Source organism: Talpa occidentalis, unplaced genomic scaffold, assembly GCF_014898055.3.
Source record: "Talpa occidentalis isolate TD23 unplaced genomic scaffold, MPIMG_talOcc4v2.1 talOcc4.8, whole genome shotgun sequence".
In the NCBI taxonomy this organism is placed as follows: Eukaryota; Metazoa; Chordata; class Mammalia; order Eulipotyphla; family Talpidae; genus Talpa; species Talpa occidentalis.
Window position 1 is genome coordinate 118,721,703 of NW_023605194.1, and position 16,962 is coordinate 118,738,664.

The following is a 16,962-nucleotide window of genomic DNA, read 5'->3' on the forward strand; positions in this document are numbered from 1 at the left end:
GCTCACGGCGCAGGAGCCCAGCAGGAGGGCCTGTGTCCCTGCATCTCAGCACCATCCATGGCCAGAGCCCCCACGCCTCGCCCTGGGGTCCCGCGGGCCCTGCGTGTCCCTGCCAGGAGTCCAGGCATCACTTAGGAGGACCCAGACCCTGCGTCCCCCTTGCAGGAGCTCAGGGCGCAGAGGACGGACACGTTGGAGGGAATGTGACAGAAAGGGGCTGGGTGAGGGACCCGGGAACTAGCCAGAGCTGCTGGAGGGCGAGCCCGTTCCCAGAGCATGGCCCGGAAGCGGCCACAGCGCAGCCTGGCTTGGTGGCTGCGGCCAATGGGTGCCCACTGGGACGGCGTGGGGGTGCACAGGTGCAGGCACGCAGAGACACGCATGCATGTTTGCACACACACGTGCACAGACGTGCACACAATGGCCAGGCCCAGGACTGACTGAGCAGGGGGACCACACACCGGCTCTGAACAAAACCTAGCGCCTGCGGGGCCAGCCGCTCCGGACAGACTGCCCACCCGGGGGGGAGGAGAGGCCACTCTCGGCCAGTGACGCTGACCGTCCCCTCAGTCCACTTCCTGTTTGTGTGCTGACCACCGCAAGCCCACGGCGCCTCCCCTGGCGGTGATTCAGCCGGGGGGCCGAGGCGGCCGTGCCCGCTCCCCGCCCGCCCAGGCAGACATCACCTCACAAAGGCGTGACTCAGTGTGCGCCGCTGTCCCCCCGAGAGCCGTGGGCTGCGGCCCGGCCGGAGGATGCGCCCGTGGCGCGAGGCAGCCCTGACCCAACTGAGGAGTGACTCACCGGCCGCCTCGGGAGAGCCTGGGGCCGGGCGTCTGGCCGTCCAGGGCAGCTTGGCCAGAAAAGCGGCAGGTTCTTCAGCAGCAATAAAGGAAACTTTCCACTGTAAAAGGTGACCCCGGCACCGCCCGCGCCCCCCCTGCCTCCTCCGAAGAGGCGCGGCTGTGAGAGGGAGCCCTGGCCAGGCCCCTCCGCCACCCTCGCGCGGCCCAGCCCAGGGCGCCTGGCCCACCACGAGGATGGAGGGAGGCCCGGGCGAGGGGGCCAGGCCCGCCGGAGGAAGGGAGGCGCCACGCTGCCGGGACCTGGGGGAGGCCCTCCCCAGCCAGGGGCTCCCGGAGACAGGCACACCTCTGCCGAGGGGGGGGCGTCGGGAGCCACGCCAGGAAGCAACCCCTCGATGCTGGCAGAGGCGGGCGGGACGGCCCTGCCCTGGGAGGACACAGCGCGCAGGAGACGGGGAGGGCTGTCCCGGAGGGCGGGTGGGGAGGCTGACGAGAAGGCGGGTTCCCAGCCCCGAATGCACGTGTGCACACGTGTGCTGAGTGTGTGGCACGTGTGCTGTGTGTGCGCACATGCTTGGAGGCACGTGTGCTGGTGTGAGTCCCCGTCGCTTGCACGCATGTCCGTGTGCGGGGACACGTGCGCGTGCCCAGGAAGACTCGCCGGAGCCGAGACGGCGGCTCCCGGTGTGCAGCTCGGGGCCGGGGCGGGGCCGTCTGGAAGGGCAGGGGCCGCGTGCGCGCTGGAGAGGAGGACCCGGTGGGGGCGCGGGCGGCAGCCGTGGCCCCGGGCAGGGCCCGCGTGGGTGACGGCGGGGTTGGGGGCGAGCGTGTGCCCACTGAGCTTCTAGAGAAAATAGTCCCGCTGAGGCCGCAGACCGTCCATCCCAAACAGGCTCACGCTCTGCCTTCTGCTGCGAGGGCCGTCCCGGAGAGGCCCAGGCCTCTCCAGCTGTCCCATGTCCCACACAGTCCCTGATGGCGCCAGGCACAGGCAAAGTCGAGCCCCCCTCCATGCCCCCCCGCCCCCCCCCCCCCGCAGGCTCCAGGGCAGGCCCAAGGGACAGGAGGGGCCTCTCCCTGGGGGATGGTGGCTGCTCCCAGAGCAGAAGGCACTGAGCCCTCAGGCTGGCCAGCGTGGAGCAGAAACAGAGCCACTTCTTTCTGGGATAATCTGCGTTAACCTGCAGTTGCAAGTCTCAGTCCTAAGTGAGCCACAACTGCAGCACAACCAGAGCCCTTCCTCCCGACGGCCACAGCTGTAGCCCCCGGCAGGACCCCAGTCCACACGCCTGCTCTTCAACTTTCCTCTCATCTCCAGACAGCCCGAAAATCCGCCAACCCTCCAAGCCAGATCTCTGCGTGGCTTGGGTGGGGGTGGGGGGCACCGAGTGCCAGCACGACCCGCACGGCTCGGCCGTACCCAGCCCCAGCGCCTTGCCAGGGGGAGGACATGCTCCCGGCCACCTGGGCCCCGCCAACGCCTGGCCTCTGCCAACCACTGGACAGGGCTGTGCAGGCCCCGGTGGGCGCTGGTCTCTGCAGGCGGCACAGCCCAGCCAGGGGCCTCAGCAGCAGAGAAGAGGCAGCGTCCACACCGCAGCAAGCCACAGCTCCCCAGGCCACCACAGCCTCACCCCAGCCACTGCACACGCCACACTCCAGGACTCCTGAGCACCAGCAGCCCTGCTTAGCAGGGGCCAGGCCCGACCTTGGGTTGCAGAGGGCACTGGGCCTGCATGACCCTGCAGGGGCTGTACTTGGGGGTAGGGTCGGCTGAGGCCCTGGTGGCGCCCCGGACACGCCGGTGCCTGGAGGGGTGGTCGCCTGCTCACAGGCCCGGCACGGGCTGCTTCTGAACCACGCGGAGGGCCAGCTGCTGCCTGACGCCAGTCCCCTCGGAAGGCCTGGACAGCAGGTCTGCGCCCCGTGAAGGCTGGGGGCTGTGCCTGGGTGCATAGGACCAGCAGCGGGAAGGGCAGGCTGCAGGCCTGGCCACCCTGTACCCGCGGACTGGACAGGCCCCGAGGCTGGGGCTTCCGGAGCCTGGACGCAGGGGGCAGGCGGGCCGTCGCCTCCTGGAGCGGCCCCAGGCAGGGCCGGCACAGCCAGCCACCCGGCGCTCTCGTAAGCAAGAGCATCTGGAACAGATTGAGAGCAGACACAAGCCCAGCGCGGCCTCTCTCCCGCGGGCCTGTGTCCTCGCTGGGGAACGCTCCCTCCCCAGAACAGGTCGGGCCCCCGCTGGGGTCACGTGGCCCAAGCGCGGCCTCAGCAGGCCCAGCAGGCCGGAGGGCACAGCGCCGGGGAGCAGCCACGGGCCCACGCCTGCGGCTCCAAGGCCTGCAAGTCAAACGGGCCTTATTCCGGGTTTTAGAAAAGGGCAGGAAACGGTCCGTTCCCAGCGAGAGCCGCCGGGGACATGCAGGTGGGGGCTGGTGACCTCGGCCCTCTTCTCCGTCTGTCCACTGCGGCTTGTTCCGGGACCGGGAGGGCTGGCGGAGCGGCTTCCGCGAGTCCCGTCCACCCTGTCCCTCGGCCGCCCTCGCCTCCCCGGCCCGGGCCATGGCCGAGGCCAGGCACAGACGCGGGCAGAAAGGCCCGGCGAGGCCCGCGTCCCCCCGCCCTGGGCCGAGGGTGGCGGTGGCAGGACGGCAGCCCCAGCAGCTTGCATGGGGCTGCAGCCCGGCCTTTCCCCTCTCGTATTCAGCCGCCCATCGCGCCGGCAGGGTCTCCCGGCTTGGCTCTGTTAGCATTTTGGGGTCAGAAACTTTCTGTCGGGCATCAGGGACACCAGGGCTTGCCCTTCCGGCGGTCTCCTCCAGGCAGGGCCGGGTATCTCGACCCCCGCATTCGAGAAGCACTGGGTTAGCGCGGTCACAGCGTGGAGCCCAGCCAAGCCCGGGGAGAGCAGGCCGCGGGCGTCACACTGCCCAGCGCGGCTGACGTCAGAATTCTCCAGCTTTACGCTAAAGGAAACAGGACGCGGAACGGCTCAAAGAAAATGACTGACTCGGCAAATAAAGTGTCCGGTGGGACACAGAAGCTGCCGGGGGCCGGGGGCCGCCGCCTGACCATCTGCGGCCAGGGGCTGATGATCTCCCTGGGACCCTTCCGCACTGTCCAGGGCTGGGGGACCAGGGCGCCCGTGGCCTCCCCGGGGACTGGAGTGGCCCTGCAGGGCCCTGGCTGCTCCCGGCCCCATGGGGCACGCAGGTGGCTTGGCGGCCTGAGGCTGCAGAGCCTGCAGCTCTACTCGCTGCGGCTTCCCAATGCGCCGGCCCCCCAGAACGTGAGCAGCGTCCTGCCCCGGCCCGCCCCGCCCGAGGACCCAGCTGCGTCACAGGACAGGCGGCCGGGACCCCGCAGGCTCACGGAGGGAGCGGCCACCCCCGGGGGCCCGGCAAGCCCCGCCGTGGCCACTCGGATCACCTGCCCTCCCGCCCCTCGGGCCGTGGCCGCAGGTGTGGCTCCAGGTCAGACCTGAAACTGGGGTGGGCTCCGGCCCCGCGCACCCCAACTGTCCAGCACAGCTGCTCAGGCGGGGTCGTGCCGACAACCACAAGCACTTTTTCCAGAAGGAAAGGGAAGCGGCTACCTGCCCAGCCGCAGGGCCGCGCCCGGCGCCCGCCCAGAGAGGGGGCGCCGGCGTGAGGCCCCGGCAGCAGCAGGAGGTCGCGCTCCTGTGCCCCGCGGGGGAGGCCGGGCCCCCTCACCCGCCGGGCGCGTCTCTGGCCTTCGGGTCTGGCCAGTTGGAACAGCGGGCGGCGCCGCCAGGACTTTCCCTCCAGCAGGTCTGGCTCAGCCCGGAGCCCGCGGAGCCCGGCGGCGCACCTCTGCCTGGACACCCCGGGGCGCCCCCGCGGCCGGCACCCGCAGCTCAGCGCCCCTCCAGTCACGGGGGCGCGGGGGCGCGGGGGGCCGCGGGGGCGCGGGGGCGCGGGGGCGCGGGGGCGCGGTCGCGGGTCGCGGGGGCGCGGGGCGCGGGGGGCGCGGGGCCGCGGGGGGCGCGAGGCCGCGGGGGGCGCGGGGCCGCGGGGGCGCGGGGCCGCGGGGCGCGGGGGGCGCGGGGGCCGCGGGGGCGCGGGCGGGGGCACGCACCGTGGGGTCGCTCTTCTCGCGGACGCCGTCCACGCGGCCGTCGGGGCGGATGCGCAGGAAGAAGCCCCCGTTCTTGCAGTACAGGCGCTTGGGGTCCTTGAAGTGGCCGGGCGGGAAGGCGCCGCCGTCCTCGGGCCGCGCGGGCAGCGTGGCGATGCTCCCCGCCGCCATGGCCCCGCGCGCGCCCCGCGCCGGCCCCCGCGCCCCCCGGCCCCGGCCGCCCCCGGCCCCCCAGCCTCGCGGAGCGGTGGCCGCGGCGGCCGCGGTGCCGGCTGGTCTGGCCCGGCCCGGCCCGGCCGCGCGCGTCACGTCCCGGCGGCCGCCTCCCCACCCGCCCCCACGCGCCGAGGCCGGGCTCCGGGCGGCCCCGGCCCAGGCCCCGCCCCGCGCCGGCCCGCGCGGCCGAACCCGCCGCCCGCCCGCCCGCCCGCGCCCAGCCCCGCCCCCCGCCCCCGCCCCGCCCGCGCCCCGCCCGCCCCCCCCGCCCCGCCGCGCCCCCGCCTCGGCCCCGCCGCGGCCCACCCCCCTCCCCCGGCGTCCGGATGGGCTCAGCCCCCCCCCCCCCGCGGCGCCTTCCCGGGGCGCAGGGCCCAGGCCGGGCTGGGGTCGGGGCTGCGCCGCCGGGACACGCGGCCAGGGAAGCGAGGGGGGCCGGGGCGGGTTCCCCGCGTCCCCGCGTCCGATGGCCGCCGGCCTCTCCGGTCCCCGCGATGGGTGCCCGAAATCCGACTCCGGCCCCGGCTCCCCATCGAGGGCGGCAGCGGGTTCTGAAACCCGGACTCGAAGCTCAGAGGCAGCGCCAGCACCGTCCCAGAGCCGGGCCTGCCCCTCCGGCGGCTCCAGGGGGCTCACCCCGGGCTCCGGGCGCAGATGCCGCCGCAGGCAGGGGTCAGGCGGAGGACACGGCTCCTGCGGGCAGGCCCGGCTCAGGCCGACCCAGACCTCTCCTCTGGTCTCACCGGCTGCCCGCGGAGGCTACCCGGGGCAGGCGTCCACTTCGTGGGCACTTTCAGACCAGGCACACTGTCCTCTGGGCTGGGCCTGCTGGGGCCTCGCTCCCCAGTTGCCTGCTCTCACCTGCCTGGAAGCTGTGAAGACAAACACTCCCTCCAGGCCGTCTCTGAGGCACCCGCCGGCCCCACCCGGCCAGCGCACCCCGCCGGCCCCAAGCCTGTCCCCCCAGTGGCCATTGTGTCCCCTGAGCCCGAGCTCCCGGAGCAAAGGGGTAGGCCCTCAACCAGGCTCGGCTCCAACGGTCCATCTGGACACGCCGGAGCCCAGGTCCTGGAGCGGGTCTGGGAACAGGAGGCAGAGCTCGGGAATCCAGGTCTCCCGGACAAGGCGCGTGAGTGCCAGCCCCGCCCACACACGCAGGTGTGCCGGGAGGTGTGCATATGGCCCCGCCCCACCCGCGACCCGCCCGCCCCCAGGCCCGGCGCCTGCACCAGCGTGCACGCCCGTTTACCGAGAGCGTGAACACGCAGACCGTGCTGGAAATGACCGGCCACGGGGGGTTGCAGCTGGCCAGCACAAAAAGCAGTTTCAGAAAACGCCCCAGGGCCCGCGACAGCTGTGTAGACACTACCTTGCTCACAGCCAAGAGAAAGGCTGCGGGCTTAGCAATGTTTAGGGCCTAAGTGATGAAAGGATGGACAAGGAGCCGCACCTGCGCCCCTGGACAGAAACACGGCGACGCGGCCACCCGCAGGGACCAGCAGCCCGAGGGGCACCTGCCACGGGAAAGCCTGACACTGCCGGCCACGGCCTCCCCGCATGCGTGGACATCGCAGCCGGGCACGGCGGCCAGACGCGGCCGAGGATAGCGGCAGCCGGGCACGGAGGCCTGTTCCCCTGGAGGACGCCTCTCCCGCTCAGGGACGGCCGTGCCGCGGGGCTGGGGGGCTGCAGGGCACCGGCCGCAGCAGCAAACCCACTGCTTGGGGAATAGCCCAAACACCGCATTTTAAAGATTCCGTTTGCAATAACATAAAAAAATTAATTTGGGGGAATAAATTTAGCCCCCAAACGTGCGCCTGGTACACGGGAAACCGCAAGCCTGCTCGAAAGACGATGTCAATGAATGGAAGACGCGTGCCCTTGCGGGAAGATGTCCTGTTCCGTGGCGGTGATTCTCCCCCACATTCACCCACAGGGGAAACGCATTCTCTGTCAAACCCCCGACTGCCGTTTTTGAAGGGACTGGCGCGGTGATCTCAGGGTTGATGTGGAGGAGAAAGATCCAGAATGGCGAAGACCACCTTGCAGAGGAAGAGAACAGGACGGTCTGATCACAGCCTGCCCACGCCGCACCATGGAGTCGGGCTGCCGCGGCGAGGGCAGGAGCTGCCTGCCACCAGCCGGCATCCGCAGGGCGCTGGGGCCAGCCGAGGGAAGCTGGACGGCCACGTGGGAAAGGACTAGGGGCTCCTTCCTCACGTGATGTAAAAAATTAACTCAAAATCACCCCTAAAGTGAGATTCCAGAGTGTGAAAGTCTTAGAAGAAACAGGTGTGGGTCCTCGTGTCCCGGATCACCGCCAGCGATGATGCAGACGCGTCCTTCACTCCAGCGAGGAGCCCTGAGCCTCAAGTCGCTACCAAGGAAACGCGAAGGAGGCCTGAGAGGCCCCTCGGTCTGGCTGTGTCTGTGGGGCCTTCCCGCGCCCCGTGGGCAGCAAGAGCCCCGCCCGCCCGCAGGACACGCCTCCCAAGTGCTGCCCGCCGTCCTTTTTGCTCGGCCACTTGCATTTTCGCTGGGTGTGCCTCTCAGTGACTGTCCATGCGGTTAGTGTGTCCTTGTCCACGCAACCCCCGGCGGGCGAGGTGGCGTCCTCCCGCCTGGCCGCCCGCCCCGGCCCTGCAGCCCATCTGCACTGCCCTGGGCAGGCGAGTCCACTTCTCCAGAGCTACTACCCAGGATGCACTTTGGGGACCCTAGATTTTCCATTTTAAGAGACATTGCAAATTTGCCTCCAAAGCGGCTGTGCAGAGCTGGCCCTGCCAGCGCCTCCGGGAGCCCACTCCTGAGAGTTTGTGGCGTGAGGCTGAGCACGCTCCTTTCTGCAAGAGGCAGGGGTTAAGACAAAGTCAGGAGCGATGTGGACACAGCGGAGTTCCACGCTGGCCCCGGGAGGCGTGATGGACACAGCTTGGCAGGGAGAGAAGAGACTTTGCACAAAAGTGACGTGACTTCCGGGCCCAGACCCACGAACGCGCGCCCCCTCCCCACCCTGTCGCTCACGGCCTGGGCACGCAGGCCCGGCTTGTGCTGCACCGCAGGAAAGACCCACACGGTCAGCAGAAAGCAGGGGGGTCAGTAACTGCCCCAAACCCCGGCAGACTGGGCTCCCTCCAGCACCTGGACACCTACCCTGGAGGGCCCAGCAGGACAGACCCCCAGGCACAGACTCCCACGCAGGGCGGCCCGCAGCTCCCCGGGCCTCCGCCTCCCCCACGGGCCGCCCAGCGCCGAGGCCTTCCTCTTTCCCTGGAAAGACTTCTGTGTTCCCAGAAGTGTTCTTAAGCTCCACTGGCTTTTGCTGACCACACATGGTCACGCGGCCGTCCTCCCGGATCTGGGAACGTCATAAACGCCGGCCCGCGGGCTGGCCGGGGTTGTCTGTGCGAGGGCTGAGTGCTTTTCTCTTTCATACCGAGGACATTTCACGTTGTCCCTGGTCCAAGTTTATTGCGCCCACAGCCAAAACTATGACTGTCTGCAGCCCTGGCCAGCGACCTCCAGGCTGGCCACAGAGATCGTCCCCGGAGAGCCCGCGGCTGGCACCAGCCTTGTGCAGCTGGGGCCCTTCTTGGGCCACGAGGCGGGACGAGCCGTGGTCAGCGGAAGCCGCGGCCCTGGCGAGAGTCGAGGGTTCAGCTGCTTTCTCAGGGCCTGTCTCCTGCAGGAACGCGCCCGTCCACTTAAACGGCCCCAGCAACCCGCTATGTGTGGGCCCACGCGGGCCCAGAGCGCAGGACAGGGCAGCCGGGCCAACCTGCTTGCCGAGATGTGGCCTGGCCCTGTGCGGCCTGGCCCTCCCAGCAGCGCCCTCGGGCCTCCCGGCCCCTGCCCCTGGGCCTCCTCACCCCACCCTCGTGCTTCTCCCTTTGAAGCCTTGGCCGCGTGTTGCTTGAGCAGGTGGCCCACAGGAACCGAGCAGAGCCAGCCCTCCCGCCCGCAGGAGCCGGCGTCCAGCCGCTCTGCTCAGTCACGGCCAGGGCTGCATCCGTATTTTGAGACCTGAATGTCGAGCCAGTCACACCAAGCGTGATTTCCACGAACTCACGTGGTGCAGCTGGTCTCCCATCCGCCGTTTGGGGCCCGTCCACGCCGGGCACGATGGTCAGCAGCCCACAGCGGCAGGGAGCCCGGGACTGCTGGCCGTGGCGGGTCTGCCTCCCCGACCACAGGACTCCCCTCCCCACCCGCCCCCATTTCTAAGCAGGAGGGGGAGGCTGGTGCCTCCGCAGGCCCCGCCTCGTGAGGTCCAGGAGCGGAGGCAAAGGGAGAGGCTGTGGGAGCCCCTTGGGGAGGTGTGGTGGGTGGGGTGGGCACCCCGGAGCCGGCGCCGCCCACTCTCCAGCTAAACAGGGAGGAGGGTGAGGGCCAGGCCCGGCTCTTCCCCGTGACGTCACCTCTGTGGCTGTCACCCGGAGGTCAGGGCTGCTCGCTGGGTGGCCGCGGTGCAGGCCGCCCGGGGCCCCGAGAGAGGGTGACCGCCCTGCCCCGCCTGCCCACCCCTCCCCCGCCCGCCATTGCTCAGAGGTCAGGGCGGATCCCGTGGGGGCTCAGTCTGGGGCCGAGTGTCACTGATTTCGATGTTTAAACTGTGAGTTTTTGGCTTTTGATAGTTCACGTTGGTAGGAAAATCTACACGCTGAGTCGTGTTTCTCCATGCTTACTGTGTATTTTTCTGTTTTTCTTCTGTTCCTTACTTTCCCCGGATTGACGAGGTTCTTGCCACCCTCCCGTCCGCTCAGGAGCTGGCGTCCCTGCCGCCTTCCGAGGCTCTTCACCCTCTTCACTGTCAGCAGCCGCGCCTCCCGCCCGCCTCCGCTGCCCGCCGCCAGCTACCGCCCGCCGCCCTTTCTGGCCTTCACGCGCTGCCCCAGCAGCTCCCCCTTGGGCCCCGCAGCCTGCCTCCCAGACCTGGGGCTCCCACGCTGCCTTCCTGGGGCGCCCCTGTGCCCGAGGGCAGTGGCCCCTGCAGGCCCCCAGGCCCAGCCCACACCGGTGACCGTCCCCCTACACGGCGCCTCTGACTTCAGCTGCTGCTCGTGGGTCTCGCGGGCCACCCGGGGCTCCCGGACACCCGACAGGCCGGCGCAGAGGGCACTGAGGACGCGCCTGTGGAGGGCCGGTGGACCCCAGGGGGCACAGGGTGAGCAGGGGGGCTGCGCTATTTCTGTGTCACTGACAACGCTGACTTAACCCTTTTTAACCTTAGTTTATATTCCACCCAGCCTTCCTCCAGGTTTCTGTATGTCCCATTTTCACTGTTCCCAGCATCTAGTGACGACCTAAAGCAACCGAACACCACACTTGGCCCCAGCCAGGAGGCCCCTTGTCGCGAGGAGGCTGGGGCAGGGACACCAGGAAGATACTCCGCTGGCTTCGCGTTCTCGGCCCTTCACAGCTGGCAGGGCCCACGCGACTGGCCTGGGAGATCCGGGGGGCCTCTGAGGAGCTGGGGCCCTGCAGCAGGTGGGGGCAGTGGCGCGGGGAGGGACTTCTCTGCAGGGGAGCGGGGAGGCAGTACTTCCAGACCCCCTTCGACCTGCTGGGGCGTCAGGGGGCATCCCAGGGGGACCTCCCCGGTGGGCAGTGCAGAGCAGAGGGGCGCAGCAGGTTCAGGCAGCAGGTGAGGGTGGACTGAGGAGCAGGGTAGAAGTGGGGACAGGGTTTCTCTTTTGTGCCAAAGGGCACTCAGGCACTGCGGCGGGCGGGCGCCTGGGCAGCAGAGCCACTTTCCAGGCAGGAGTGGGGTCTGTAAAGTCAGCGCTGGGGGGTGAGCACCGCAAACACCCACGGGGAGGGAGGGCCTGGCCCGAGGCTGCGAGCGTCACCACAAACGGCTTCAGGAGAAGAAACAGAGCAGAAGCCACACCCCGAAAGGGGCTCAGAAAAAAGGTGCAAATTAAGTGCAGCAGCAAGGACTGTGAGGAAACAGCCAAGGACAAGGCCTGGGCACCTCCCCTCCCACAGCCTGGGGGCGGGGCTCGCCAGGGAGGGGCCTGCCTCCCGCCTCCCACCACCCGCAGAGCAGGCTCCTCTCCACATCACCGCCTGTCAGAAAAAGCTGGCCACCCAGAGAGGGGCATGCCGCGCCACGGACGAGATCGCTGGACACACGAGAGAAGCACCTGAGCTGGTGGACGTGGCCGTAGCCGTGGCCACTGGACACGCACAGGCAGATTCTAATGCCTGCCTTCTTTGTAAGCTAGACCCCCGACGAAAGAACACCGACGCGCGGTCTGGGCGCCCCTGAGGGACAAGGCCGTCTGGAGACACCGCAGGCGAGCAGCTCACGGGGCACAGGCCAAGCCTGGCCCCACCCCGCGGGCTCGGCCATGCCCGCACACGTCCTTGCAAAGCTCGTGGACACTTTGCAGAACCCCAGGAGCGTAGTCGTTTCTGGAAACCACAGTCTCACAAATGCGCAGAGCTAAGGACACACGAAAGGGGCTATGAAGTGACGAAAGGGCGGGACAAACCCCCAGCTCCTGAGGGGCCAAGCGTGAGGCGCACACACGGCTGCAGGGCAAGCCGCGGCAGCCGGGGCGAGAAGCGCGCTGGCTCAGGGAGGGCTGGCGGGCGACGGCCGAAACGGATTACAGTGAAGCCCGGGGAAAGCAAAACTCTGCACGTGCTCTGTGGTGGAACTCAAGGTCCTCTTAGTTTTCTTTTTATTTTGTCTAACTTCTTAACTCCCTGGATAAAACGTGGACGTAAACTAAGGAGAGTCTCAGAGCTGGACTGTCTTAAATAGCCGGAGGCCACAGACACCGCCCAGCAGCAGTGGGCAGGGTCTCCTGGACACGGGGACACAGCCCCCGGCCCACCATCCCTTCGTGTGCCCTCACGCGCGGCCTCTCCTGTCGACGTGGCCCACGTGGCCACACGAAGAGCCCGCGCCCGGCCCACGGTCCTGCCGCCAGGCCCACGGCCGCCCTCTTCTCACACAGCCGGTAGATAGACCCCAGCTCCTCAGGGCCGGTGGCCACTGGGCTCAGAACAGGGCCAGACTGCGGCCCCAAGCGCGGACTGGATGACCCAGCGGCTGACAAGAGCCTTAATTATTAACTGCCAGGAGTGGCGCCGCGTGGTGCTGACTGGACAACCTCCTTCCACACGACCTGAGTTGCCAGGGGGCTGCCCCAGGGACACACGAGCCAGCCAGCACCGGTGGAGCAGGGGGTGTCGGGAGCTGAGGGTTCCTGTGCACTTTCTGGGGTGTCGGATGCAGGACCTGGCTCTCTGGGCCCAGCCTGCTGTCTGGCCGCGTGCAGACTTCACAGCCTTGAGCCTTGGATGAGGCGCGTCTTCACTCCCCGTGGAAGCGGCCACTCCCGGCCACTCCCTCATCCTGCCTGGCAGGGCCTCGCGGAATTGGCCGCCCAAGCCCCTGGGGCGGCACAGCCGCTCTCCCTGCATCATGTGTTCCCGGGTGCCTGAGGGCCAGCGCGGGCTCAGTGGTCAGCGTGAAGCAGCCAAAGTCTCAGACTCCGCTGTTTTCCTCTTGGGGACAGCTGGAATCCAGGGGCTTCGACGCGGCCATCAGGGAGTCTGTCAGCAGCCGCGCTACCCCGGACGACCTTGCAAAGACTCAGGCAGCAATGCTACAGGAACAACAGGCCCTCTGGGCCCTGGGGACTGAGCTGCGTGCGCCCAGGCCCAGTGACCACCTCACTGTCTGTCTGCAGCACCAGCAGCACCACGTCCAGAGCACGGCGCCAGGCCTCCAGCTTGGGTGTGATGGCGTCAAAGACCCCTGGCGCCTCCCCCAGGGCACAGGCGCCTGCATCCATTCTCCCAGCACTGGGCTCGTTGCTTTCACTAAACACGCCGGCAGGAGGTGAGCAGGAGCGCGTGACCCTCTGCAGCTGGCGCTGGACGAGCGAACTGGCTTCCAGCTCTGACGAGCAGCGGGCGGTGTTGCAGAGGAGGGCGCATAGATAGCGGTGCCAGCCGTGGGCCAGGCTGCCCAGCACGGCAGGCCTGTACTGCGCCAGTGAGGATGCCAGCCAGGAGGCGGCACTTGGGAGGCCCCCACAGCAGGCAGGCCTGCCCTCGCCTGCCTGCTCTGCCAGGGTCTGGAGTTGGCGAAAACACCAAAGCTCCAGGGCGCCCCCGCCCAGGAAGACCTTCTGCTCCCGCAGCGCGTGGTACAGGCGGCAGGCACAGGCCCAGAAGCGGTCGGCCCTGCTCTGCATCTGTGCAGCCATGGGGCTGGTCAGCACAGCCGTGACCAGGCACATCCCTTCCGCGTGCAGCGTGACCGCCACCCCAGCCGCAGCTCCCACAGCACCGCTGCACCAGGGGGCCACGCGCACACCACTGCCCACACAGCCTCCGTCCACCTGCGTGAGGTAGGTCACCTGCGTGGCTCCCGAAGCCTCTGCGAAAGCCTGCAGCACGTGGCCGCCCACTGCCCCCACCGCCAGCCGCCCGCTGTGAGCGCACCTCTCAGCAAGTGGCTCGGGCACGTGCCCCCGTGCCAGCACCAGGTCCACGTGGAACTGGGCCAGCACCTGCAAGATACAATCTACCCAGGGCTCCTCGGTGCTGTCCTGCAACCCCCGTGTGCCGCCCAGCACAGTCCTGATATTCGCAGATGGGTTGAACCCCGGGTGGCGGTAGCTTTCTGTGAGATCGCCTTCGAGGAGAACGACACGCAAGGGCCGGCCCTGCAGCTCCTGGGCCACAGTGGCACTGGCGACCGGCACAACAGCTACATACCCCGGGCAGACGTGAGAAGCAGCTTCGGGCAGGCCTGGCAAGCAGCACGTGACCACCCGAGCGAGGTCGAATGCACAGGCCGGGGTGCCGTCCCGGGGCGCTGGGGCACTCTGGCCCTGCAGCCGGGCTGCAGCTCCTGCCAGCCGCATGCTGCTGGGGTCTCCGTGGCTCAGGCCCAGTTCCATGGCCGCGCTGCAGACCCCCGCACCCTGGGGCTGGCTGGCCCGCTCGCCGCCACCTGCCCCCCAGAAGTGCCGGCTGCGGGTCAGGGCTGGCTCTCTGGAGCGAGCCCCCACGGGCAGACTGTCTCTCGGGGTTCCAGACACACTTCTCTTGGTCTCAGTCTGCCTTCTGTGGAGTGTAGGAGACTGGACATGAGTGCCAGGGAGACGGGGGAGGGCCGGTGACCGCGCGGCGAGGTGGCCCACAGCAGGCTCTCCCTGCAGCTGGCCGGGCTGGGCGCCATGGGGGGACATGGGCACAGGCTGACACCGCAAGTCTCCGGAGCAGAGAGCATCCATGTGCTGTCCAGGTGGGCGGAGACCTGGTGGAGAGGGGCCTGGAGGGAGATGGCTGCGTCCATGCAGACATTCAAGCCCTCCTCCATCACCGTGGCGATGACAGGGGCGGGCACGCCCAGGTTCAGACACTCCTCAGCCGCGGCGCTCCAGGCGCCCACGAGGAACAGCAGGGTGCTGACCCCAGTCCCGTAGATGTCTCTGTGTGCCAGGATGGCTTCCCGGAGAAGCTGCCCGGCTGCGCCGCTCAGGTCCAGTCCTTCCAGGAGCCTGGCCGCGGAGGTGACCAGCACGCTCTCCTGCCCCTCCCCATCTGTGATGAATTTGGGAGACTTCACCGGGCCCAGGAAAGTTCTTCCTGCCTCTGCAAAGGACGAAAGCTGCTGAAGTCCCACGTGCTGCGTCCTGTTGGCCACCCCCTGGCCCTCACCTCGGATCATCACCTGCGGGGATACGAGATGGGTTGTCCGAGCTGCGAGCCACGGTGGACCCCGCCTGGCTCAGGCAGCCCGGCCGGCACGGGAGGATGCTGGAGACACCGACCCCCGAGCCCCGCGACCAGGGCCGGCGACCAGGTGCTTCCAGGAAGCAGGCCCAAGCCAGGCCCAGGCCCGCAGAGTGGCCAGCAGGAGGGCGGGCAGCTCGGCTCGGGGCTGGGAGCCCTGGACTGGAGCGCTCCGGGCTGAGGCTGGACCAGAGGCGGGGCCGGCTCAGCGAGGAGGCGGGAGTACTGGGCCCGCCCCGCCCCGCCCGCCTCAGGCCCCGCCCCGCCAGGCCCCGGCCCCACCCCCAGTCCTCTGGCTCCGCCCCCGGCCCGCCCCCTCAGGCCCCGCCCCAGCCCGGCTTTGGGCCGCGCCCCCTCCCCCAGTCCTCTGGCCCCGCCCCTTCCGTCCCGCCCCCAGCCCGGCTTTGGGCCGCGCCCCCCCCCCGGCCCCGCCCCCAGTCCTCTGGCCCCGCCCTCTCGTCCCGCCCCCTCGGGCCCGCCCCGCCGCTTTGGGCCGCGCCCCGGCCCCCCGGCCCGGGCCCCCCGCCCCCGTGCCGGGCTCCGCGCGACCGAGCAGGGGATCCGAGGGCGGCCGTCCCCGCGCGTCTCCCCACATCGCGGTCGCGAGCACCGCGCCCCCGCGCCCCCGGCACCACCAACCTGGCCTCCGCCTCCCGCGCCGCCCCCGCTCGGTGCGCGCGCCGGGCGCTGGAAACGGCCGGAAGTTCCGCCTCACGGAGGGCGGGAAAGGCGGGCGTGACGCCATCGGCGGAGGCCGAGAGCGGCCCTAGCCGGCCGCGGGGCGAGCTGGGGCGGCCCTAGCAACGGCCTGCGAGCCGCGACGCTGCGGCGGGCCCCGGGGGGCGCGTGTCGGGGGGCGCGTGGTCGGGGGGCGAGGGTCAGTCAGGGCGCGGGGGTCGGGGGGCGCGGGGGTCCGGGCGCGCGTGTCCGGGAGCGCGGGTCGGGGGCGAGTGTCGAGGGGCGAGGGTCCGGGGCGCGCGGGTCGGGGGGGTCGGGGGGCGGGTTCGGGGCGCGGGGGCTCGGGGGGCGGGGGCGCGTGTCGAGGGGCGAGGGTCAGGGGCGCGGGGATCAGGGGGCGGGGGTCGGGGGGCGCGGGGGGTCGGGGGGGCGGGGGGTGGGGCGGGGGGCGCGGGCCCGGGGTGGGCCCTGGGCCTCGGACGGGGCGGCGCGGGGAGAGGCTCTTCGGGGCCCGGCGCCCGGGACGAGCCCCCCCCGCGAGACGGCGCTGGCGGGCAGCCGGGGCGGCGGGGCGGGAGGCCCGAGCTGCGGGGACCCCGAGGCTGGCCCGGCCCGCAAGTCAGGAGGGCGCGCGCGGGCGGGGCCGGGCCGAACCTTCTAGAAGGTCAGAGGGAAACGGCGTCCGGCCGCGGCCAGGTTCTTGGTGGGGCGCAGCGCCCCGGCCGGAGTGGGGGGCGGCCCGACACGCCCGTTTGGGGGGGACGGCCCGACACGCCCGCGGGGGGGCACGGACTGAACGCGCCGCGCGGGGAAGGACTGGACGCGCCGCCTGCGGCCGGCCGCGGACCGGGGGCGTCGGGACAGTCGGGACAGTCGGGGCGTCGCCGAGGCCCGCTCAGAGCAGCCCCCGGGGCGCGGGACGGCCACGGTCCAGCGCGGCGGCCCCTCCTGGGGGCCCCCGAGCCCGAGGGTCGGGGCGGCGAGGCCGGGCCCTGGGCGGCTCCCACCAGGGGCGCGCGCGGCCGCCGAGGTGCGGACTGGGGGGTCCGGACGCGGCCCGGGGGCCTGGGGCGTCACCCCGCGCGCGTCTCTCACCTCAGCCCGACGCTGCCCGTGTCGGGAGGGGCCTGGCGCGCGCCCGCCCCCGGCCTGGGGGGGTCTGGGGGGGGGCCCCGGGGGGCGCGCGCCGGGCCTCGGGAGAAGCGTCTGTCGGCCGCGGCCCGGGAGCAAGACCGGCGGGGGGAGAGGCCGGCGGGGGGGGGGGGGGAGAGCCGGCGCGGGGAGAGGCCGGCGGGGGGGGGGGGAGAGGCCGGGGGGGGGGGGGGAGAGGCCGGCGGGGGGGGGAGAGGCGGGGGGGGGGGGGGGAGGCGCGGGGGGGGGGGGAGAGGCGGGGGGGGGG

At 70.8% G+C, this 16,962-nt stretch overlaps 2 protein-coding genes across 3 annotated transcripts in view; both read right to left on the minus strand.

Annotated features, from left to right (window-relative positions):
* AFG2A (AFG2 AAA ATPase homolog A) overlaps nt 1-14,047 on the minus strand; it is a 65,489-nt gene extending 51,442 nt beyond the window's left edge. The window contains exon 1 of the mRNA XM_037497138.1: nt 13,863-14,047. Within this exon, the coding sequence (XP_037353035.1) occupies nt 13,863-14,047 (185 nt within the window). The remainder of the gene's footprint in view (nt 1-13,862) is intronic.
* A 77-nt stretch (nt 14,048-14,124) lies between these two features.
* On the minus strand, nt 14,125-16,669 carry BBS12 (Bardet-Biedl syndrome 12). 2 transcript variants are annotated; one of them, XM_054690620.1, is made up of 2 exons: nt 16,659-16,669; nt 14,125-14,823 (listed from the first exon to the last, which is right to left on the minus strand). In XM_054690620.1, the coding sequence occupies exon 2, from the start codon at nt 14,818-14,820 to the stop codon at nt 14,128-14,130; it is 693 nt and encodes a 230-aa protein (XP_054546595.1). In that variant the 5' UTR covers nt 14,821-14,823; nt 16,659-16,669; the 3' UTR covers nt 14,125-14,127. The 2 variants fall into 2 exon arrangements, with proteins under 2 accessions (XP_054546595.1, XP_037353036.1); XM_037497139.2 differs by lacking the exon at nt 16,659-16,669 and adding an exon at nt 15,525-15,570.
* Between the last annotated feature and the right edge of the window lie 293 nt (nt 16,670-16,962).

What these genes read in the sequence shown, in the direction of transcription:
- BBS12 (XM_054690620.1), bottom strand. Translation starts at nt 14,820, where the DNA reads ATGATCCGAGGTGAGGGCCAGGGGGTGGCCAACAGGACGCAGCACGTG.